General features: G+C 33.5%; 1 protein-coding gene across 1 annotated transcript in view; it reads left to right on the top strand.

Moving 5' to 3' along the window:
- The first annotated feature begins 957 nt into the window (after positions 1–957).
- LOC109788835 (protein TIC236, chloroplastic) overlaps positions 958–26,028 on the top strand; it is a 36,845-nt gene continuing 11,774 nt past the window's right edge. The window contains exons 1-19 of the mRNA XM_020347671.3: positions 958–3,066; positions 5,643–5,841; positions 5,940–5,999; positions 6,760–6,864; positions 9,433–9,573; positions 10,358–10,420; positions 11,845–12,075; positions 12,186–12,269; positions 13,192–13,349; positions 14,106–14,628; positions 15,500–15,670; positions 15,822–15,881; positions 18,399–18,521; positions 19,228–19,500; positions 21,202–21,267; positions 21,451–21,582; positions 21,670–22,491; positions 22,573–22,853; positions 23,018–23,277. Coding sequence (XP_020203260.1) covers positions 1,133–3,066; positions 5,643–5,841; positions 5,940–5,999; positions 6,760–6,864; positions 9,433–9,573; positions 10,358–10,420; positions 11,845–12,075; positions 12,186–12,269; positions 13,192–13,349; positions 14,106–14,628; positions 15,500–15,670; positions 15,822–15,881; positions 18,399–18,521; positions 19,228–19,500; positions 21,202–21,267; positions 21,451–21,582; positions 21,670–22,491; positions 22,573–22,853; positions 23,018–23,277 — 5,686 coding nt within the window. The 5' untranslated portion in view covers positions 958–1,132. The remainder of the gene's footprint in view (positions 3,067–5,642; positions 5,842–5,939; positions 6,000–6,759; positions 6,865–9,432; positions 9,574–10,357; positions 10,421–11,844; positions 12,076–12,185; positions 12,270–13,191; positions 13,350–14,105; positions 14,629–15,499; positions 15,671–15,821; positions 15,882–18,398; positions 18,522–19,227; positions 19,501–21,201; positions 21,268–21,450; positions 21,583–21,669; positions 22,492–22,572; positions 22,854–23,017; positions 23,278–26,028) is intronic.

Genomic DNA, 26,028 nt, shown 5'->3' with positions numbered 1-26,028 from the left:
ATTTTGGATATAAAAAAACTTCTCCCATGTCAAACATCTTATATACCTATACTTTTAATAAATGCAACATGGAGGAACTTCTTGTGTGTGTGTGTGTTTTTTTTATTTTTATAATTAATTAATTAATTAATTTAATTTTTATAATTTTTTAATACAATTTTTCCATTTAATATAAATATGAAATTATAAAAATTAACAAAACATGTTATGTGTTGCTCTAGATGAAAGTTAGAAGTTATTCTTATTGCAAGTTCATTGTCATCGTTAGAATTATCGCATGTGAGGTATTGTCTGCTTTAGCGTTTGTTGGGTCGTCACAGTTTTATCCTTTAAAAGACGTCTTAGTGAATTAAAGAAGAAAAATGTTTATTTAATTTTTCTAAAAAATTCATTATTGTCATTCGATTCGAATTAACATTAATGATGTTAGTGAAATTAAATAAAAAAACAACATTTAACATATTTTAATAATTAAAGGACTAAATTAAACATTTTAAAAGTAATGAGATGAAATTGATAATTTTCAAAGTAATAGAACTACACCAAATATAAATTTATCAAGTATTTTGAGATAAATTAATTTTTTTGACTTATTTAATAAATTTTATTAAATTGGTAAAAAAAATTCAAATTTACCTATAAAAAAAAGATAAATTTTGTTCAATTGAATTCTTATATTTTTAAATTATTTAATTTGATTATATTATTTTTAAATAATTTAATTTGATTCTTTAAATTTTAAAAGATGTTGCATTTATTGTTATTAAATACCATTAATGTAAATTTGAACAAATAGGTAACATTGGGCATTTTAAAATATTAAAAGATGAAAATAAATCATTTATTTAAAAAAATAAAACTAAATTTAAAAATAAATAAAAGGAAAAATATAATTTAATCAATAAAATAAATGAAAAGCTACAATTTTTATTTATTTTTAACCTTTCCACCTCAAAACACAGCCAAACATTTTCAACCCGTCTCCCAATCGAAACCCCAAGGCCATAAGCAGAGAGCAAAACGCAACAGAACACAGAGCAACAACGTAGTTCAACACTTGCACAACGTTGATGATTCACAGAGTCGAAATTTGTGTTCCGCTTGAATGGTTCTCCTGAAATGAGACCCCACAATGAGTCTGAAAAACCACGCTTTGTTTTTGGGGACAAGTCTTCATGGCTCTCTGGAAAGTGGCGCCACCAAGAGGACCCCTTTTCGTTTGGACAGAAGGAAGGGTCTCTGCAGTTGCAGGTGCTGCGTGTCCACAAAACGGTGTCGTCTGGTAAGCCAAGCATTACGTTTTTCGAATTTTTGCGGGCAAAACGTGGGGTTATTGGGAAAAGACCTGATTTTGAGAAGTGGGTCTAGGTTAGAATGTGCTAAGGAACCCTATTTTAGGAGTGAGACTTTGGATAGTTATTTGACACCTTTGTGGAAAGAGGGGCTTCTTTTGATAAGGGCTTCTGTTTGCACTGCTGTTATATCTGGCGTGTGTATGTTGGTGTGGTATGGGCAGAACAAAGCAAAGGGTTTCATTGAGGCCAATTTGTTGCCTTCTGTTTGTTCTGCAATCAGTGAGTACATTCAGCGTGACCTTGTGTTTGGCAAGGTTAGGCGAATTTCGCCGCTGAGCATTACATTGGAGTCATGCTCGTTTGGGCCTCACAAGGAGGAGTTTTCGTGTGGCGAGGCTCCCACGGTGAAGCTTCGCCTCCGCCCCTTTGTGAGCCTGAGGAGGGGCAAGTTGGTGATTGATGCAGTTTTGTCACATCCTAGTCTCTTGGTAGTGCAGAAGAAGGACTTTACTTGGTTGGGAATACCGATCAATGAAGGTGGCAGGGAGAGAAGTTTCTCGGCTGAAGAGGGGATTGATTATCGAACCAGAACCAGGAGGCTTGCACGAGAGGAAGCCTTTGCTCAGTGGGAAAGAGAAAGGGATGATGCAGCTAGGGAAGCTGCTGAGGCAGGGTACTTTGTTTCTGAGCGGAGTTGTGGTCTATCCCAAGGTGATGATGGTTTAAAGGAGATTGAAACTCGTGCAACTGAGTCAATTGAGTCCATGCCCTTTTTCTGCATGAATGATGGGAAGCATGATCATCGGTTGATGGACAAAGGTGTTAATTATGATACAAAACACGCAGCACTGGAAAAATCATTTGGGGTGAGATTTCCTGATTCAGGGCTTCGATTTTGGTCCAGAGTAATATCAGGGCCTCGGAAACACAAGTTTAAGAGGAAGGCTAATGGGAGTAATATCAGCGCATCTGGTGTTGCTATCAAAAGGAGAATGTTTGAACGTAGTGCATCAGCTGCTCATGCATACTTTTGTGATCAATTGCAATGGAAGCTTGGGGAGCCTTCATCTCCTTCTGAATGTTATGGTTTTATGAGTCATGATATGCATTTGGTGAAAAGTGAGGTTGACAGAAATACAAAGTCTGTTATTGTTGGTGATGAGAATAGAAGTGATGATAATCAAACAGGAACACAATTCGAAGATAAGGGAATGTCCCCCCCAGTGAATGAAAATGTTAACAGTCAGCCGGATTATTTAAAGTTTGTTTGTGATCCAACTTTACAGACAAGAGAGAGCGAATTTGAAAATTTGCAATCTAGTGATGATGTTGCAGAACCTGCTAATCCAAATAGCAGTATAGGGAAAAATGAGGAGCTTGTACCATATGTTGCTGACAATCATATTGATGATAATGATAATACATCAGGGGGCCAACTAGGTTTGACACCTGAAGATTTGGGTTTTGTGAAGCCTAAGTCTCAGTTGGCTACTAATTTTCAAAATCCATTTGAGCCCTTGCTTGTGAAGTTTCGCTTAACCTCATTTATAAGAAATATTGTAGAGTTGATATCTTGCTTTCTTTCTGGTCCCTTTGAAAAGTTGAAGTCTGATGTGGGTCTGAAAGTTGAAGATATTGTTTCAGAACACGTTGATGGGGCACATTTTGTGCAGTCTGAAGGCGTTACAAAGATTCTGCCTGTTACATTGGATTCAGTTCATTTCAGAGGTGCAACACTGATGCTACTTGCATATGGTGACAACGAAGTTAGGTGAGATTAGAGATGATCTTCTCATTTACTAAATCTATAATCACTCTATAGATGAAGTGATGGACACACCTCTTCTCAAGCTTATGATTTTAATATTATGTACATAATTTGAGAGGTTGTTTTAGGCTCTCTTATAGAAGTATAACATATTGACAGTTAACCTGCTAATACTAATAGCTCAGTTTTTAAAGTAGTATGGCAGTGACAATTCTACTAGTGTGGTTCTGTATTTGCATATTTGACGAGCCATTCTTGTAGGAATTTAGAAATAATTTAACTTGGATATTTTTATCACCAGAAACCTAGAAGAATGAGGAATTAGTGTTTTGTATTGATAGAACATATGCTGTAGGTCTCTATTTCAGTTGTTCCTGTGTGTTCCTTTGTAGAAATTATTAATTCATACATTTTAGTTTCCTTTTTATTCTGTGAGTCAAGCATGCACATATTTCAAGGATGTAGGTTTATGTCATATCATTCTGCTTTGACTTATCTAGTTCTATCAAAGACTCATGCTTCTATTGAGCTAATAATATGCTGATTTAAAGTCTTAATATTTGTGTTTATCTAGTAATTAGGTTTCATGGTTGTTTTCAACTCGACAACATTGAGGTTGAATTTTATGTCATTTTAGTTTCTTGAGCTTGATATAATTTTCATATGGAAAAACATTTATCTTTTTTGTATCCCTGAAACTTGAAAAATTTGATTTTAGTTTCTAAAAGAGTAGGTAAACACTTATACGAAGAAGATTTTTTATATTTATTTTTTTTGGATAAAACAAAGAGCCTGTTTGGATAAAGTTTTCCGCAAGCACTAGGAAAAAAGAAATAGGAAGGAAAATCATGATAAGCTTCCCCATTAGTTAAAATCTATGTAGCACATATTTGGACATGACATGGCAAAATAAAAAAAAATAAAAGACATGTGGACAAGGCATATATATAATATGATTAACGTGACAAAGTGATTTAATATATATATATATATATATATATATATATATATATATATATATATATATTAAACATCATGCTCTTTAATATATATATATATATATATAAATATTATTTACTTATTTTATGAAATTAAAGAAATTTTTAAAGTTTGAAAGAAAAAGGAGTTAGTATAAAATTTCAACAATATATTTTTAACAAAGTAAAACATTTCTTTTAATCATTGAATATAATATTATTTTTAATTTTATATGTAAAATTAGTAAATGCTTTACAAAATTATTTTTAATTAAATAATTATTATTAATAGATAAATACTTAAATAATTACAAAACAAAAAAAAATTGGGCCCCAGTTTTTAGGCAGCATCTGTCTGCCTCCCGCCTCCCTCTCTACCTTCGTGCTCCTCTGTCTTCTCCTCGCCGTCCTCCCCTGCTGATGTCGCCTTCTGCCTCTGCGGCTTCCCGTGATCGCCTCCCTTTTGATTTAAAATCCAGAATCCTTGCGTCGGAATGTTGGGTTGTGCCTGTGTCAGTGTTGTGACGTGCCCATGTTATAGTGTTTGACGATTGGCCGTGTCGGTTTTGTGTGGGCCGTGTCCGACGCTGCATTTGTGCCACATTCACGGAGTTTCCGTGTTGGATCCATTTCTGACCTGGGGACGTGGCAGTTGGAGGGTGCAATTGTGCTTCCTTGGTTAAAATTAGCTTATGCACAAGTTAAAAGTAAGATTTTGGAAAAGTTAATAGGAGAGAATTTTTACAAATTAGCTTATGCATAAATCAATTTTGGCTTATGGAGAAGCTTATTTTTTTCTTTATTATTTTTCTTTTGTTTATAAGTGCTTATGGAGAAGTTTACGCAAATAGACCCAAAAGATAGTTTAGTTGCCACTTTTCAACATTGAGGGATTAAATTGAAATTTGCTTTTGTTGCAGGACCACATTGATACTCCTTGTATCTTTGGGGTGAAGTATAATGAGTGTTTAGTTACTCGATGTTATTGAATATTTGTTGGAGACCCCACATCGACTAGAAATAAGACTATAATATTATATATAAATGGGGAGCAATTCTCACCTGATCAACCAGTTTTGTAGGATTCAATTAGGCCTAAATCCACTTTCTTAAGAATCTTAATTCTCTTTTTAAGTCTTGAAACTGTGGCAACTGTGGCTAGGTTTGCTGTTACTTTATGACAAAGTATTTTAATTGGATTTGGCTTAGCTTTTACATATAAATGTTTCTAATTAGCTTGTCATGTTGGTATTAAAGACTATATCATCTAGTTATGCCACTTTTGTATCATAAATTGTACTCATTGAATAGTCTGAACAGCATAAGAAAAGAATATTTCAAGATTTACAAGATATTTAGCCTAATTACCCTAAAATACACAGCTATTAAAAGGAAATATGTACAATGAAATCAATCAAATATTGTGACAGACAGATAGATATAGACACAATTTTAGCCTATTTCTCTTAAAATCTCAATACAATCTTATCGTAATCTCAGCACTTGCATTAAATAAAAATGATGCTTTTATATTGAAAAGATAAATCTCACCAAAAAATGATGATTTATGGGAATTGAAGTGCTTTTTACTCTTGTTTTCAGGGAGATGGAGAATGTTGATGGACATGTAAAATTCCAAAACCACTATAGTCGCATACATGTGCATGTGAGTGGAAATTGTAATACTTGGAGATCAGATTTTATGTCTGAAGATGGAGGCTGGTTGTCTGCCAATGTTTTTGTTGACACTATTGAGCAGAATTGGCATGCTAATTTAAAAGTTGATAATCTTTATGTCCCGGTAAGGTGTATAGTATTTTAAAGTTTCCATATCTCCTCCTTTACATTTTAAGTTCTATAGATTGCTTATGTAGTTTGTCTGGCTTGAGTTTTGTGCAGCTGTTTGAAAGGATTCTTGAAATTCCAATTACATGGTCAAAAGGAAGGGCTAGTGGCGAGGTGTTTTTCTCACTTAAGTTCATTTACCTTTCTATTCTATTTGATGTTTTTGGAAGATTTTTCTTTTTGAGCTGAAAAGTATATTTTCTTACATTTAGCAAGTGTAACTGGTTTTTAGTGGTTCTATAAACCTATGTTTTCCTTTTCCCTCCTGACTGGAACAATTAGTTTAAGTTAGAAACCAAACTGACCTGAGCAATGTGATTAATTGCTTACTGTTTTCCAACTATAATCACTAAGTTCTTCTGTCAAATCAATGTCTAAAACAAAGTAAAAATTGTTGAATTCAATGGGGCACATTGGCCACGCATTCAATTCTGGAATATATCTTAGCTTTTGCTTGGAATATGGTTGAATCCTACTGGGGTTTTACTATACCATACCATCACTTTGGTGGTCTGGTTATAGAATTTTCTCTGTTATAATGTTCAGTTCAAATTTAATGTTATAGTCTATTTCCAGGTTTCTTTTACAATACACATGTCCATTTTTGGATATTAGTTTGGATATGTCAATGGGAGCTCCATTTCCACCTGTTTAATAGATTCAATTCCATAGTTTTAGTACGTACTTAAAGAACTAGTGTATTATTTCATAGGCACATAAGTCCTATATTGTGTCTCAGGTTGTGTTGTGGAACTATGTCTCATGTTACCTTCTGTTCTTCAGACTTTTCTAAATTATCTTGGCATGATGTTAATTTTTCTTGATATATATATATATATTATTTCCTTGGTAATATCTTTTATCCTTTGTTTAGGTTCACTTGTGCATGTCAAAGGGGGAGACTTTTCCAAATTTTCATGGGCAACTTGATGTGACAGGGTTGGATTTCCAACTGTTGGATGCTCCATCATCTTTTTCTGTATGACTTCCTAAACTCTCTGCTTATGACACTTGATGTTTTCTATTCCATTTATTTGGTATTCCTTCTTTAGTTTGATTAGGCTTGGTGTCTTTTGAAATGAAAGTCAACTGTTGCTCACTTGTTGCATTTTACATTGTTCACTAAACATATGCTTTGTTTCAGTGTGAAACGTGAGTGATGAACTTATGTACATTAGGTATCTTATCCATCCTGAAATAATAAGAATTAATAAATATGAAATATAAAAGTGCTATTTATTGGTTGAGTGCAATTACAGTAATAAAATTAATGCCTTTTCTCTTCATTGTTTGTCGGATAAGGATTTGTGTAAAGCTAGGGAGGAAAGTGGCAACTTTTGTTTGAATAATTGACTAATTCTCTTTTCTTGTTTCATAGTGGTGCATTGACTGGCCCAAAAAATGAAAGGTTTTGAGGTTGTCATTCTTACACCTTTAGTATGAAAGTTTTAATTTATCAATTGTTCTTAATTGCATTCTCTTACATATATGTATTAAACTAAGCAGTAACTTCTGTGACTTGGTTTGCGTTCTGTTAAAAAAGAAATTCATTGCATGGTGGCCTGAGGTGATCTTTCATGTGAAGAGACAACTGACAAAATATTTCAGTGAGATAATTTAATCAAGCTGTGTCCAAGTTGTGATGTAGGTGAAAAAATTATTTTTAAACTGAACATGCATGGACATGTCATCAAGTGTGTTTTGGAAATGTGTCCTGCATGTGAACATGGCAGTATGGCACCAAACTTGTGTTTATGTGCTTTATCTCTATATAATGTTATACGGCTTTTTTTTGTCTCAAGACTCTGGATGACTTCGTAGTTGCTTGTAACAACAAAACAGGTTCTAGTTCCAGGATTGTTGAGTGGAAGATAATACCTGGCTTGTTTCATGCGGAACTTGTAGCATAAATATAAATAAATTTGGAATTGCATTTTCTATATGAAAAAATTCCTGTGATTTGCCAAGGGCTTTTTGCAATGAGTTAGTATAGCTGGAGCAGGGATGACAATTCTACCTAAACCCTAATTGGTTACAATAAGTAGGATAAATATCCGCTCAGTGGGATTGAGTCCGGGGCGGGGTATATGCCTGCAAATTTTAGTTGGGATGGGTGTAGTTATGTACAGAATTTGCTCCATACCCGTACCTATTACATATATTAAAAATATTTCATATAATATATTGAAATGATAAGTTCTAGCAATTATTATAATATTCAAGATCTTAAAATTTGTTTAAAAATAAAAATATTGCCAAAGTTACTAACAATAAATAAAAGTTTAATTTATATGCATTATTATTATAAAACAATTTTACATATATATTCAATAGGCATTCACCATATTGCAACATCATATTAATGAATACAATGATATGATGAAATAAATTAAATTTTACTGGACGTATGACTATTTATGATTAATTTTTTTTTGCATTGACATTGTATATAAATTAAATTTAAAAAATAATTCATACTCTGCTAAATATATTAAATTACTGTACGTTTTATAAATAAATGCATTGTTCTAAAATATAATTGACAATACTTGTAAATATGGTTATTGCTTAAGGTAGTTCTGTTGGAATCAAAATTATTCAAATTTTATTAGATATTAACTATTGTAAAGGCTAGATTAAATAAATTTGTTTTTCTATATATTGATAGTGAAGTGTTAAAAATATTTAATTATAAAACTTTGAACAATAATTTCATAGCTAATTAAAAAAAAAGAGACTTGATAAATTATATTAAACTAAATATTAAATATAAATTTTTCCTAAAGTTTTAGACTTTTTCCTACAATGTTGCACTTAAGGAAGGTGCGGGTAATATGTAATGTATCTAACAAGTATGGGGATAAGAATTAAAAGTTGCTATCTGTGCAAGTATGTGCCAGGTGCAGATATTTTTTTCAACTGTGGGTATGGCGACGAGTACTGTAGTACCTTACCCATTGGCATCCCTAGGCTGGAGAGTTGTTTGGCCAGTCTTTTTATTTTTTGTGTTCTTTTCCTTCCTCCAAGTTGTTATAACTTTTGTACTTGGTTCGCTATTGGTATTCTGATAATTTTAGTTTTTTGTTGATTGTGTTTGGTATACGCTCATGCATGGTAATACTTTTTTTATCTGCTTTATTTTATTTATTTATTTTTTGTTTCAGGTTCACAATCTTTGCAATTTGTTTTTTTACTTTGTTTTGAGAGTTTAACTTTGAATTTGTATAAAGTTCATAGTCTTTATAAAGGGTTAAACATATCCCAATTAATAAGGTATTAGGTAGCTTTGCTTACTGATGTTTTCTGTTTTCTTTGTTTGCATTTTCATTTTTAAGAAGGATCTTTTATCCTCATCTTTGTATTTATCTTCTTAGTGAAATACTTCTTTTACTGGTATGGGATACTTAGATATAACTGTTGATTTCTGTATCTTTAATCACACGTGCAGTATTTAGGCATGTAGATATGTAACCGAACTAAATATTTTTCATGCCATGAATCTGAAATTTAGCTCCCCCCTTTTTGTTCTACTTTTCATATGTTGTAGAACATTTCAGCGAGTTTATGTTTTCGTGGTCAAAGAATATTTTTACACAATGCAAGTGGCTGGTTTGGCAGTGTTCCTTTAGAAGCATCAGGAGACTTTGGCATTCTTCCCGAAGAAGGAGAGTTTCATCTGATGTGTCAGGTACCTCTCTCTTTCGCTTTCTCTTTCTCCTTCACACACACACACAGGTAGCTTGGTCAAATATAATATATACTTTGTTTAAGAGTTCATTCTGATAAATTGGTTTCTAGTTTTCTAGAAGTCATCCTTCGTAGCAGGCAAAATTCTCCTGTAATCAGCTGTCATACTAGTTTGTTTTATTTCCAAATGTCAGTTTTTTTTTTTGTCAAGAGTTAACTATTAAAATAATCTAATTATTCTTTTGACATGCTCCTATCACATGCTCTCTGGGCTGCTTGAATTATGGATTGAACATAGGCCTGCCTCACTTTGCGCTTAAGGAATTTAGTTTTTATTTAATTATAAAGAGTGGTGACTCTTGCCCACCTGAAAATGCTTCTAAAGCTTGCCATGGAACCAACTATCCTGTCAAATTTAAATGAAGTCCTTCATATTCTACTCTGTTGTGGTTATTGGTAGTACTGGCAGCATCCCTAATTAGTGTTACTGCAACTTCAGCCCAGGCCAATTAAGCCTTGTGGTGATTTTCTAATGTATTTATTGTAGATATTTAGCTTTTCAAAATCCAAAATAGAGGGTACAACTCAGGGAATAAGAAAATGTTTGTAAATGGGAGAATTTCCCAAGTCGTCTCTGTCTAGTTTCTATATGTATAAAGACATGATGATCATAAGGATTCTTTATAAGAGTTCATTTTACATATTCACACCTTATTCAATTTTGTGGTAGATAGTTGGTATTCTTTTCATCTGTTGTTTGATATTTTGTATGGTCAAATTTACAGGTTCCTGGTGTTGAAGTGAATGCTTTGATGAGAACTTTTAAGATGAAACCTCTTCTCTTCCCGGTAAATTTCTATATTTCAGTGCATTAATTTTAGTACTTTAATTTGATCGAGTAAAATCCAAATGTTATTTGTGAATAGTTTGAAACTATACACAACATTATGGTATATATACTAGGGTTAATTTCTTAAAATAAAGCTCTATATACAATAACTCATAATTTACAAAACGACAATAACTTTATCCTACTAGGTGAGGTTGGCTACATGGATTATATGATGATATTGGGCTCAGGCTAAATGCTATCCACTCTCTTCACCAGTATCTCCAGTGGCTTTCTTAGCTTCTTTGCATATGTCCAAATCATCTTAACCAATTTTTCGTTATCCATTTCTTGGTACGTGTCATATCAATATCACTTTGTATGTTTGTATACAATCTTAACGTTTTCCCTTCTACTCCTATTTTTTTTTCTTCTTGTCCCTTTAAAGCCCAACATTCACTATCACAAAGTATAGTTGGCCATACAAAAATATGATAAAACTTCCTTTTGAGCTTGATAGGTATTTTGTGGTCACAAATGACTCCTAATTTCTTTCTTCATTTTAACCACTCAGGTTGTATTCTATCTATGACATTTTTGTTAATTTCTTTCATTCATTTTGTAATTGTTAGAGATCTCACATTGATCAATGAAATATGATCTAGTTTTTGAGGTTGAGTTAAGCCTAAACTCAAATTCTAAGAGTAATATTGACCCCATTTACTTTATATTTAAGCTTGTAAACCTTTCTTATGACATCTCTTATTTTTCACTAAGTTATTTTCCTCGTTTCTTTTTTGCTAAAATTTCAATGCATATACTCTTTATTGCTCACTGAAGCAAAAAACTGAGTCCACTGTTTGTCTCCGAAGTTCAAGTTTAGAGTTAACCTCTGAATTTGATTCCTCATCAAAAACTATATTACCACAAAAAAAAATGCATTTAATGATAATCTTTTGTATGTCCATGTTAAGCACATCCAGATGTAAACCTATTCTTGTAGGAAACTCCTTAATCTCGTGCCTGTAGAATATAGATAGCTTTTGTTGTAGACAATCCTACTCTCTTCTCTTAATTTATATTTAATCACTTTTTTCACATAATTTTATAGTGTGACTCATAAGTTTTTCCATCTTTAGTTTACACAATTCTGAATACATTGTTTGTTCTTATATATAGGAACCGAAGTGCTCCTCCTTCACCCATTTGACATTTTCTTTTATCTCAAAATCTCATTAAATAGCTTAGACAAACTATACTTTGTTTGCATACACATTTCCAATCTTCAATAGGAATACCATCAATACTGACTATCTTATCAGTGTCTATCCTTTTAAGAGCTCTTTTTACCTCTCAAACTCCAATTTTGTGATGCTAAGATTGATTTTAACTTCTTTTCTTTATTTCTCTCTTTTTTTTTCTCCTCATAATTGTTGAGTGCAGCTTGCTGGATCAGTAACTGCTCTATTTAATTGTCAAGGCCCATTGGATACTCCTGTATTTGTTGGCACTGGAATGGTTTCTAGGACGTTCTCTTATTTACAGACTGAGACCACTGGATCTGTAGCATCTGAAGCACTTGCTTCTAGTAAGGAAGCTGGAGCGCTGGCAGCATTTGATCGTGTTCCATTTTCATATGTATCTGCTAATTTCACTTTCAACACAGATAACTGTGTAAGTTGATTGTGACAATAATTTAGCATTGGTTGCTTTAGAGTTGTAATTCATTGTAAAACAGTTATGTTATACTGTGGTAACACTATCACTTTCTCTGCTTATCGTAGGTTGCTGATTTATATGGAATTAGGGCATGCCTTGTAGATGGTGGTGAAATTCGAGGGGCTGGGAATGCATGGATATGCCCAGAGGTATATGACTGCCTGTTAGAAAGCCTTTTTCTCTTTTATTGTTTTCTTTTTAAGTATTCTGGATCCAGAACTACTTGGAAGCATTAGCATCGTCATTTAAGGTGGATCCACTGTTATATACACTCACTTTTTGGCCCCTTTTTTTTTAGAGGAGGGGAGGGGAGGGGAGGAATTTATCATCAACATTTTCCTTTAGTTTTCTAAGAATACTGATCTAAGCCTCTTCATCAGCTTTAAGTGTCTTATATATGACACAATGAAGTGATAATCACTCATGGAAATATGTGATGCATAGATACAAAATGTGTATCATATACAATGCATTCCGATATTGTGATGCAATTATTTTAAAAATTAAAATATATGCATATCTAAATATGTATAAAAGTTCATAAAAAATAATAAATATATATTTGCAATTATGCAAATCTAAATTAAGAAATATTTCTTGGACATTGCTTAAAACAAAAAAATAAAATTATAAATAATTGTCATTCTGAATCACTTCCTATCCTTTTCTCCTAAGATAGTAGTAGTAACAATGTCATCCCATTTTTTTAGATCATCCATGAAGAGGATCTTCTATTTTTCATTCCCCAAAGGACAATACTTCTATGTTTCTATATTATACATGCTTCCATGTCTCATTAGATTAGATTTTCATAACTTTCTTAAAGATTTGGTTACTTCACAAATACATATTGGTGGAATATTTAAGAGTATCAGTATTGGATACTTGAGGCAAATGAAAGTATCAATTTCATCACACTAATCTAGAAATTAGGAGGTTTCATCCATTTGGCTAAAAGATAGTGAGTGAATATCTGTTCCTATTATTTTTACTTTCCCATAGGAACATAAACTGTTGTATCTAAAATTTCTGTCTCCTACCCCTACTAATGTGTTTCTATTTTGTTCTCAGGGTGAGGAGGATGAGACAGCAATAGATGTGAATTTCTCTGGAAATTTGGCTTTCGATAACATCGTGCTTCGTTATATACCAAGTTATTATCATCAGATGCCACTTAAATTAGGGGTATTAAATGGTGAAACAAAACTTTCAGGATCTCTTTTAAGACCGTAAGATGTACCTTTCTCCCGTTTTTAATAATTTCTCCAGTTTTTGGTAACTAGCTTTCATTGACTAAGATTTAGCATTATTGTTGCTTTTGATAACTGATTACATATGCTTGGGAGGGTGAGCCTTGTGGCAATAGTACTTTTTTTTTTTTTACCTTGGGATGTATTAGGGTATAGGATTTTACTCTATCAGTTTCTGTATTGATTTTGTTTTATGTTTTTGGATTAGCTTGTGGTGTACTCTTGTATTTTTGGTAGTTTGCTTTGTACACTAGCTGGTCAGTTAGTTTCTCTTGTACTCTTCAGCAACTATACATAGGGTCTGTCTGGATAAACTTCTCTAGAAGTACTTTTAGAAAGAAACAAATATAAAGGAAAATTAAAATAAGTTTCTCAATAAAACTAGCTTATGCATAAGCTTATTTGTTATTTTTTTGGGAAAACTATATGAGACAACTTTTACAAATTATCTTATGCATAAGCTAATTTTAACTTGTTGAGAAACATATTTCTTTTTTCCTTCCTATTTTTTGCACCTAGGAGTGTTTTTGGAGAAGTTTATGTAAACAGATTCGTAGTTGCTTTCTTCTATATAAACAGAACTCAGTTTTTCAATCATAACATTTCTCATTTCTCTGAAATATATCTAATATGGTATCAAGAGCTAGGTTGGATCTCTGAACCATATCTTCCTATTTTCCAATTCTATTTTGATACATCTTTTCTCAACTTTTTATATAAAAAAAATTAATGCAGAAGGTTTGATATAAAATGGACTGCACCTACAGCAGAGGGGTCTTTGAATGATGCTCGAGGAGACATCATAATCTCACATGATTTTATTACCGTGAATTCTGCTTCAGCTGCATTTGATCTGTATACGAGAGTACAAACTTCTTATCCTGATGATTTTCATCATAAAAGAGAAGTGTTTAATACTCCACGAGCCATTCCATTTACTATTGATGGAGTTGAGTTGGATTTACGTATGCGTGGGTTTGAATTCTTCAGTTTGGTTTCTGGATATGCCATGGATTCCCCAAGGCCTTTGCATTTAAAAGCATCTGGAAGAATCAAGTTTCAGGGAAAGGTTTTAAAACCAAATGGCAATAGTAGTAAACAAAATATTGAGATGACAAGGCAGCATGTGCAAATGTTGGAGAAAGGAATTGCAGATAGTCTCGTTGGTGAGGTTTCAATCTCTGGTCTCAAACTGAATCAACTGATGCTTGCACCTCAGTTATCTGGGTTGTTGAGAGTTTCTCCTGACCGTATCAAGGTGATGCATAAAATTATCTCTTCCACAGAAATTTTTCATTGTGAAATATTATGGGTTTGTTGAAGTTTACCTCACTGCTCAGCCATATAACATCACATTCTAGTATCATCATTAATGGACATAGTTTCCACTGAAGATGTTTGAATATATTGAATTAATCACAAGAATGAATTCCTTGTAAAACAATTCCTAGTTCAATAATAATTAAACACTCAATTGGTGGCTATGTTCGAAAGACTGAATTTTGAACAATCACCTGAACAGTTTATTTATTATTTTCCATTCCAAAAAATCCTTTTTCTAGTTTCCTTTGTACTATTTTGTTATGTCTGTTAGTCTTGGTCATATTTGATGGATAAAAAATCCTTGGTTCTGGGGTGAATATTTGATTAACTTAAATTATTTTTTGATATCGTATTTTTATTCTTGGTGCTTATGTCAAGAAGTTGATAGGTAGCAATTCTTTGTAGCCAGTGTCAACCTCTTAAAATTGATATCATCTGTCTGTTGTAGATGTAGTATGCCGTTTAGTGGGCACACTGCTTCTGTTTTTGGACCATTCTTCCCTTTATGACATTTGTTGACAATTGATATCAAGAGTTTAAGTTTAGTTAGTTGATTCATCCACTTGTGGATTTTCTTATATGGTCATCAGATTAGTCCTTTGTACAATAAATATAGTTCGATCTTAGACAAGTATAATCCCCCCTGCCCCAAGTCTATATATTATAACCAACAAGTCATTTAACAGGTTTTTATTCTGTGAGATAGGCATGTTTATGTTGTCAGGTTTTTGCTGTGTTTCTATGAGACAGTTTTCTCTATTTAATACATATAGTTGTTGTAACTTTCAATTATTTTTGAAATACAGTTGGATGCCTCTGGTAGACCCGATGAAAGTCTTGCAGCGGAGTTTGTTGGGCCGCTACAGCCCAGTAGTGAAGATGGTCTGCAAAGTGGGAAATTGTTGTCTATTTCCCTTCAGAAAGGGCAACTGAGGGCTAACATTTGTTTTCAACCATTTCATTCGGCTAACTTGGAGGTAATTATATTTAAATTTTAGGTCCACTATTTGAATCTAGATGTGTTTGTTTCTCTACTTACACGATTTAGGTCACTTTATATTTAGACCAAAAGTTGGTATTGAAAATCTTACTTTTCTTTTTCCATGTTTGCGTGGAGCTTACTTGTAGGTACGGCATTTTCCACTTGATGAATTGGAGCTGGCTTCTCTCAGGGGAACTATACAGAGAGTAAGGCATCATATCAGCCTGTTTGAAGTCATTTTTTCCTATCATCTTTTCCTTTGTTGTACACTCTTACACATATCTGGATCATTAAGAAGTTGGTCAATTATATAAGGGGGAGTATCTTCTAGAACGTGGGTTTAGGCCCAACTTAACCTTACAAAACTGGTTTGTAAGGTGAGAGGTGCCTCCCATTTATATACACTAATTTGACTTTATCTCTAGTCAATGTGAGGCTTAGGATTTTCCTGATACACTCTCTCACATACAATATTATTGGACTTGGTACATGATCCTTTTAAAGGATCTATGATAGGTCCATGGGACTTGGAATTGTCATAATATACCCTCTCATGTCAAGTACTATTGGACTTGGTGCATATATAATGGTGATTGACCTAATCTTTTTAATGAATCTAGGATAGGTCTGATTTCATCTTAGAATGTGGGTTTGGACCAAACTCAGCCTTACAAAACTAGTTTGTAAGGTGAGGGTTTCCCTAGGGCCCCTACTAATATACTCTAATTTAGTCTTATCTCTAATTGATGAGACAAGTTTTTTTTTCCAATAGTATCTCTATGAGTAGAGATAGGAATAGGTCAGACCAAATTAGGCTAGACTTTGAATCTAAAGGTCAAACTTGTTCTATAAAATTAAAGTCTAAATTTGACCAATAATTTGTCATAGACTTTTTTTTATAGACTTGACCAAACCTTTTTAAAAGCATGGCTTGACTTATTAGTTTGTTTAAAAGTCTATTTTACGTTAACAAGACAATAAACAATTTTTAAATAAAAAAAATAGTTTACTCCACTATTATTAAAATTTGGATTTTAAAAGAAAAATAAAAAAAATTAACAGGATAATTCATACACGCTCATGTACACTCACACACATACCGTAAAGAAAAAGGGTAATATTATAAAAAAAAAAAAGACTTTCTAAATATTTTCTATATCTCATTTGAAATATTTTAAATAACTAACCATGAAAATGAAGGAAAAAAGTAGACAAAGATATGACTCCTAGTTTCTATTTTCTATTTCTTGATTTCGTACAAATGGAGAATGTAAAATGTAAAAAATACAGATAATTTGATTTATTTAGTATTACAAATTTAATTAATTAATTAATTATATTGTTAATAGTGTAATATATATATATATATATATATATATATTACGTTAATATATTATATAGTTAAAAAGACTGACCTATTAGGTCTAACATATTTTTTTTATAAGCTAAGTCCAGCCTTTTTGAATAAATTTTAAAAGTTTAAATCTAGCTTTTTTACTAAATTGGCCAGGCCATAGGCCTCTATTTAAGGCTTGACCTATTTCCATCCTTATCTGTGTGCAGTCTATCTTGACATTTGACCCCAGATTTTAAGAGGTCCTAATAAGCAAACTCCGATAAAGGGGAAAAATTACCAAAATAAGACATGTGGCTGGTGATTTTAGTTATTGTTTTGTTAATCATTTACAATCTATAAAGTAGGATTGTCCGTTATTTCCAACTTTGGTTAATTCGTCATAAATTGGGAGTTAGTTGGTCAAAATTTCCTGATGTGTAATTCTCCTGTGCTTTTGCTGAATCATATCACAGCCATGAAATCTTTCACTTAAGCATATTGATTATTTGTTTTGGTTTAAGATTGGCTATCTTATTTACTAAAAAATTTTGAAAATTGGTGATGAATTGCAAAATGCAAATATAGCTGTATTTGCTATATTTGTTTTTCTAAAATCACCAATAGTGTTGTTGTTTTGCCACTTTCTATGTAGAAAGTGAAAATTAATTGGCTGAGAAGTCCGAATCTCACAGTGGCCTCAGTAATCAAGCAGTCAATAAATATATAAAGTTATGTTATTTTTTTTTTCGATCTGATTTCTGTTAAATTGGAGTTATTGGGATTGGCTAACCTAGTTGAATAAAACAAGGATCTTCAGATGGCCGATTAGTTTAATAGCAGGAATGAAGTTCAAACGCCTACAGTTCCAAATTCTTAAGCTATTAGGAGAAGGCCAAGGAATAATTATTGATTAATAATATCTCTGATTTCTTCGTCATCTAAAAGCCTTTTATGCCTAAAATGTGGTCAAATCAGAGGCAGTAATGCCATTTTGGGATCAACAATTCTTGAAACTTAGATTATAGAAGATGGCCAGAAAATTAATATCTTTTAACAGAAACTACAGCAATACACATTTAGAGAAGGGATGGACAAGTAGAATAAAATTGAGAGTGGAAAATTCTAAATGCAAATTTGATCTTCAATCAACTTTCCCTCATCTTTTGTCCCTTTTTTTCTATATTTTTTTCAGTGAGAAATGTGAGGAACACACTCTCAAACAGATTCTTTTGAACACAAAATTTTGTGGGTAATACATCCTATTTGATGAACCTCGTGATTTTATAATTTTCAATAAATTATAACCAATAAGAGAAAGTGGTGTTAGGAGGATGTGTTGCTAGAAACAAGAGTGGTGTTTTTCAACTGTCTGTTTCTTTGCTTTCAGGCAGAAATCCAGCTTAATCTTCAAAAAAGAAGAGGACATGGAGTCTTGTCAGTACTTCGGCCCAAATTCAGTGGTGTGCTCGGTGAAGCCCTAGATGTGGCAGCTAGGTGGAGTGGAGACGTTGTGAGTGCATAAGATCATCCTCGTATATGTTTGCACCTGAATTTGTGTTGCTTGATGGTTGCATGACCATAAAAAAATCATGACTTTTATGTTTTAACATTGACCATTGGTGTAAAATCCAATGATTTACATTTGCTCTCTCTCTCTCTCTCCCCTCCTTCGTCTTTCTACATGTATGTGTGTGTACGTGCGTGACAAAATCAATCGACACTGGGTAACGAAGTCAACAAAATGACACCTCTGATAACATTTTAATGATATTAAATTTAATCAATTCAATTGTTAAATCATACTATATTATTGTGATGCTCATGTATACCAAATAATATACTACAGATGTACATTTGTAATCTACTAGTAAAAATTTACTTATCTTTTAAATCTCATTTGTACATTAAAATAAAGTGATGCGATGAAGTATCAATTAATGTTTAAATTATATGAATGTTATGTAGTCTTGAATCTTGATCTATTTCAGGCAGTTGAATTGATAACAATTAACTTTTGTAAAAAGCTACTATAGGTGTCATTTTTCCATGTTTGATGTCTTAATAATCCTTAAGTTGACCAATATTTTTGTATTAGGTTGTTGAAGTTAGTTTTTGTTTGCTTGGAAAAGAGTATCATCTATTGAATCCAATGTTCTTGCAGCTATTAATGATTCTTTTGTCTAATACTAATCCTCTGTTGGTGCATTATTGTTCAGATCACAATCGAAAAAACGGTCTTGCAACAAAACTACAGTTGTTATGAGCTTCAAGGTGAATATGTGTTGCCTGGCACCCGAGATCGTAATCCTGTTGACAGAGAAGGTGGCCTTATAAAAAGGCTAATGTCTGGTCATATTGGTAATGCTATATCCTCGATGGGCAGGTGGAGAATGAAACTTGAAGTTCCCAGAGCTGAGGTTGCTGAAATGCTTCCCCTGGCAAGGCTTCTTTCTCGAAGTATGGATCCTGCTGTTCGTTCAAGATCTAAGGTTGTATCACTATCATTAATTAAGTCGTGGAGGTTACAAATATTCATAATTAATCATCTTAATATAGCATAGTTGATTAAGATGCTTCTCTAATGCCTTGATCTTTTTAATTGTTGGAAATATGTATCATATCTTGATTCAGTGGGAGTGTCTAGGTTTATTTTATCATGAAAATATAGTAATTTAGGTAATTGTATCTTGGTATTTATAATGTTCATTAAATAAATATCAGATTCATGTTGATTGAACAATCAGTTTACCACATGTGCTTGTTTATTTTCTCTCAACATATTATCCAGAATATGAAGAGAGGAAAACCAAAACTGTGCATTCTCAATGGACCCCACTTGTGACTTTTATTGTCAACTGGTTTGTTGACCTCTCTCCAGTCATTCACCAAAGCCCAGCCACAAAGGTCACACACATTGCCCTTGACGTCCCCGTGTTTTTAAATTTCTCCCATGGATCATTATTATGATTTCACATGGTGGTGGGACTGGCTGCTGGCGACATTACACTTGCCTTGACATCCCCTCTTTAGATATGGACTCTACCTTCTCCATTTGTTCTCCGAGTTGTTCAATGCACTTGCTCAAAGCCATTGCAGTACCTTGATGTTTTCAGTTTTTTGGTTTTTGTGATCTAACTCTTGGCTGGTATTGGTTCTTCGGAGTTCCAATTCTCCGAAGGACTCTGTTATGATTTCCTCCACTGGCTACGAATATCGCTAGAACAAGAATACTCCATTTAAGGCATGACATAGGCCTGGTTCATTTCTAAATAGGTATCAGAGCCTATATAATATTGGGCTGCTCTTAGAATTTGGGCTTAGGGGCCTTACTCAACTCCCCAAAACTAACTTGTAAGTTAAAGACTGGTTAAGCCTATATTGGCAATATCTCTCACCATACTACAAATCCAATGCACACCCCCCTCTCCCTTTTCTGCTGTCATGTTGACAGGTAGCTATCTCTCTCCCCCTTAATACTGATCAGATGTATGTCACCTTTTGCCTCTCTTTACATGCACCTAAGTGATCTTTGGCCTTTGGTCTGCATCATTCTGACATCAAGTTATGTAGAGTTCTTTTAGTAAAAAAAATATAATCTAGTTTTTTTAGACTTAAATATGATTTTAGTCCCTACAAAATTATCATGTTTTGATTTTGATCCCATTAAAATTTTTCTGTTTTTCATCTCTCCAAAATTGGAACTATTGTTTTTAATCTCTATTTTTTATCTGTTCATTTTTAACTATTTTTTATTTATTAAAATGTTAAGTGATCATCCTTGGTGTTATTCACGACTATTAGTGATATTATGTCGGTGTTTGACACCTCTAAAAAGTTTTATAAATCCTTAAAATAGTTATTTATCTACCTTAAAATGATGCTAGAGACTAAAAATCGTGACTTGAAATTTTAGAAGGATGAAAATCAAGCAAAAATATTTTATAGGATCAAAATCAAAATTTACTCATTTTACAAGAACCGTAAACAATGTTTATAAATTTTAGAAGGTTGAAAAACATAATATTTTTTTATAGGGAATAAAATCAAAACTTGCTTATTTTACAATGACTAAACATATTTAAGCCTTTTTTTTATTGTAGATTTCACCAAAGTCCTGTATTGATCTGTATACTCATGTTCTTTGTGTAAGGGAAATTGATTATTCATGTTGCTATGACATGTGTGTGCAGGATTTCTTCATTCAAAGTTTGCAGTCCGTGGGATTATATACTGAAAGCCTTCAACAACTGCTTGAGGTATTGTCAAAGGATTGCTATATCGTATTTTCCTTTCAAAAGATGCAATACTTGATGCCTCTGAATTTTTCCCCTAGTGTCTTTGGAATTATTTTTCCTTTATAATATTAATTAGCCTCATAAAATGCATTGGAAAAGTGGATTTTTTTTTTGTCTATTGTCATTGATATATTTAACATGCAGACAGTGAGGGGGCTTCATGCTCCATCAAATGATGTTGTTCTTGAAGATTTAAGTCTGCCTGGTTTATCTGAACTCAAAGGTCATTGGCATGGTTCTCTTGATGCTAGTGGTGGGGGAAACGGAGACACCCTGGTAAAATGTTCAGTTTTTTTTTGCATTCTTGGGAGTTGCATGAATAATCTATTTTTGCATATTGACTGTCTTATAATGTTATTTCAGGCTGAATTTGATTTTCATGGGGAAGACTGGGAGTGGGGAGACTACAAAACTCAGCGTGTGTTGGCAGTTGGTGCTTACAGTAATGATGATGGTATGCACCTGGAGAAACTTTTTATCCAGAAGGATAATGCTACCGTCCATGCAGATGGAACATTGCTAGGACCTAAAACCAACCTCCATTTTGCAGTCTTAAATTTTCCTGTTACTTTGGTCCCAACTGTAGTTCAGATAATTGAATCTACAGCAATGGATGTTGTTCATTCTCTGCGGCAGTTGTTGGCACCCATTAAGGGTATATTGCATATGGAAGGAGATCTTAAAGGAAGTTTAGCAAAACCAGAATGTGACGTGCAAGTAAGGCTCCTGGATGGTTCCATTGGTGGTGTTGATCTTGGAAGAGCGGAAGTTGTTGCTTCTCTAACCTCAACCAGTCGTTTTCTATTCAATGCAAAATTTGAACCTATAACCCAGAATGGTCATGTACTGGTTCAGGGTAGCATTCCTGTTGCATTTGTGCAAAATAACACGCTACAGGAAGATGTAGAATTAGATAAGAGTCAGGCTACTTGGGTTCCTGATTGGGTGAAGGAGAAGAATAGAGGAACTGTTGATGATGCCAGCGACAAAAAACTTTCTAGAGATAGAAATGAAGATGGTTGGAATACTCAATTAGCAGAAAGCCTTAAAGGTTTAAATTGGCAAATTTTAGATGTTGGAGAAGTCAGGATTGATGCTGATATAAAAGATGGGGGAATGACATTGGTTACAGCTTTATCTCCTCATGCCAATTGGCTTCATGGCAATGCAGATGTCAAGCTTAAGGTGGGTGAAATGAATATAATTTTTCTCACATATTTGATATTTACTTCGCTGAATTTTTTTTTGTATGGCTTGACTGAATAGGTCAGAGGTACAGTTGATCAACCAATAATAAATGGACAGGCATCTTTCCACAGGGCATCTATTTCTTCACCAGTGCTCCGAAAGCCGCTAACCAACTTTTGTGGAAATGTTGACGTGCAATCAAACAGGTTATGCATCACCTCACTGGAGAGCAGGGTGAGCAGAAAAGGAAAGCTTCTTGTAAAAGGGAACCTGCCACTCAGAACTAGTGAAGCAGCTCCAGATGACAAAATTGAATTGAAGTGCGAAGTTCTAGAAGTACGCGCACAAAAAATATTAAGGTTGCTTTCATATCTTGAGATTTCTTAAGTTAACATCTTGAATTATTAATGGATCTAAAGTTGCTGATGTGATCTCTGAATTATAAATATCATTGATTTTTGTAACTGCATATTTATTTTATCCCTATATATAGTCTCTTTTGAGCAGATTTTCTACTTGTCAGTGGTCAGGTTGATTCTCAGTTGCAAATAACTGGTTCGATATTGCAACCAAACATATCTGGGAATATCAAATTAAGTCAGGGAGAAGCTTATTTGCCACATGATAGAGGTGGTGCTCCTGCTTCTAGTAGATTTCCATCAAATCAGTCTGTGCTTCCTGCTGCTGGTGTTAGTCGTGTGTTTGCTTCAAGATATGTTTCACGATTTCTCAGCTCGGAATCTACTTCTTCAAGGACCAATGTGTCTCAATCCTCTGGCTCTGGTATTACTTTACTTGTCTATCAGTTTAGCCTGTGATCTATTTTTTGCTTATAAGGTGGTGCTGAATGCTCAGCAATCAGAATGAACTCCCTTAATATTAACTGAAAATGAAAAGCTCTTGCTTTCCTATCTACCTCATTAGATTTACCTCTTGAAGAGTCCCCCCACACCCTTATGTTATCTTGATTCCTTTGGATCCGATTCCCTATATTTTTTTCTTTGATACACCTTAGTAATTGTGGGCCTTGCTGTGAGGTTACCAACATTGTTCAATCCAATGCATCTGCATACTTACAGAAACACTAACCTCTATAGAATGATTCTATATTATATGCATAATGTTACCTACCATGATTTTTTTTAATAAACTATAATGACAACTTTTAGGGTAACTGTCATGATTAATTGATCATAGCTTTTAGGTGGCAATTTTGTTATAATAATTTAGGAGGATAAGATGCAAACTCAATTAACATACTAGCATAAAAAGTTGTCTGCTAGTTTCAGAACTTAAATAATAAATGACACAATTTATCAATAAATATAGCCATATTATAAACTTGCAAGAAATCCATTTTCTAGGGAAAGAAACTCCTTAGACTAAGGAGGAGAAAACAAAAGAAATTCTATTTGGAGTACACATGTACAACTTTTACAATTGAGAGATCGGATGAGAAGAAAGAAAAGCATGTTACAAGATGAGGATGATTGAGAGACTGATAGAACCCAATTCAAAGTAGCAAATCTAGTTTAGGATAATCTCATTAGAAATATGTTATCATAGCTTATCTTTAGGATTATGTTATTTGAATTTGTTATCATAGCTAATCTTTAGGATTTATCATTTGAATTCTGTTATCACAACTTATCTATAGGATTTAGTTTAGAATTATGTTATTTGAATTCGGTTATCGTAGCTTATTTTTTGGATGTCTTCTTTTTAACAATTTTAGGAAGTTACCGAGCGAGATGATTATAAATATAGTAATTTGAGAGAGGGATACAGATTTGGAGAATTTTTATTAGATTGTAATTAGAGCTGGTGCTCTGGGAGAGGGAGGCAGTAGATTAATCTGCCAATCTCTATTTTCTAATCGAAATAATAATACTTCCCATTTTTGGGTTTCCATCAAAGACAGACTGAAGATGGAGCTGTAGAAAGTGTATAGGAATAATGTAACTAAAAATAACGAGTAGTGAATGAAGTAGCTAAGAAAACAACCGCATTACAACAGAAAACAAAGCATATCAATTGTGCGAAACACACCAATCTCTCTGCATATCTATTAGAGAAATCCCTATAAAGCCAGGAATGTCAGAGAAACTAAGGTTGCTTTATCTGGAATAATCGATATTGCTAAGAACCTGTTAGGTTCTTGACAAGGTCCGAAAGAGAAAGGGAATTATTCGTCCCTAAGTTTATTGAATCTTTAGAAAGAAAATGATTACACAAAGGAGACTACTCCTTTCACACTGGAATCAGTCCAGTTGTTCACTTACAATAGTAATTCCTTACCCCCTCAGCCTAAACAACCAAACTATTTAAAGAAGACTGAAAACTAACTAACAGTAACCGTGAACCTGTTAGAGAGTAATATGGAAAATATTACTTTTCTTTGTCTTTTATCATTCTGTTATTTCATTAGAATATTCTAGTTGCCACCTGTCCTATTTTGTTATGGTTTGTTATTTTGTAATCATCTCCTGACAGCTGTACCAGCAGGAGGTAGCTTCTATAAAAGGCTCCTTTGTATTTCTTTACAATACAGTGAAAAATGAAATGAAAATATACTCTTCTCATTTAACTTTTTGATCCTTTCTAACATGGTATCTAGAGCTTACAGCTTTACAGCAAAACCCTAATTCTTTTCTTTTCCTTCTATGGAAATCGTTAATCCCCACCCTTCCGCACCCCAATATTTTTCAACCGCTCTTGCTGAGAAACTTGATGATTCAAATTATCTTCACTGGCGACAACAAATCGAACCTGTTCTCAAGTCGCATAAGCTTCAACGGTTCGTCGTTAATCCTTTGATTCCCTCTCGCTATCTAAATGATGATGATCGTGCCATTGACAAGGTCAATCCTGAGTATGAAGCTTGGGAAGTTCAGGATCAGATGTTATTGACTTGGCTTCAATCAACTTTGTCAAAATCAATTCTCTCTCGTGTCATTGGCTCCGTTCACTCCTATCAAGTCTGGGAAAAGATTCATGAATATTTTCACACGCAAACGAAGGCACGCGCCCGTCAACTCCGTACTGATCTTCGTACTACTTCTCTTGATGGTAAAACAATGCGCGAGTTTTTGTCTCAGATCAAGAACATTGCTGATGAACTTGCTGGCGTAGGACATCCTGTTCCTCTTGACGAATATGTTGATGCGATTTTAGAAGGTTTACCACAAGATTATGCCCCGGTGGTTTCTGTTATTGAAAGTAAGTTTGCTACTCCTCCAATTGCTGAGGTTGAGGCTCTTCTTCTTGCGCATGAATCTCGCAGCAACAGATTTCGCAAACAATCCTTCTCTCCTTCTATTAATTACACTCATGGGTATGCTCGAGGCAGTGTAAATCGTGGTGGTGGCAATAGTGGTCGTCGTGGAGGTAGTTCTGGCAGAGGTCGTGGAGGACGTTTTGCAAACTTTCAATGTCAGATTTGCTTAAAATATGGTCATACTGCCAATATTTGCTTTTATAGAGCTGATGCGAATTATCAACCTCATGACTCTTTGGTTCTATATGATCCTTCGA

The sequence above is a fragment of the Cajanus cajan genome, chromosome 9, assembly GCF_000230855.2.
Source record: "Cajanus cajan strain Asha chromosome 9, NIPB_CcT2T_4, whole genome shotgun sequence".
Lineage (NCBI taxonomy): Eukaryota > Viridiplantae > Streptophyta > Magnoliopsida > Fabales > Fabaceae > Cajanus > Cajanus cajan.
This window is presented reverse-complemented; position numbering and strand designations above follow the sequence as displayed.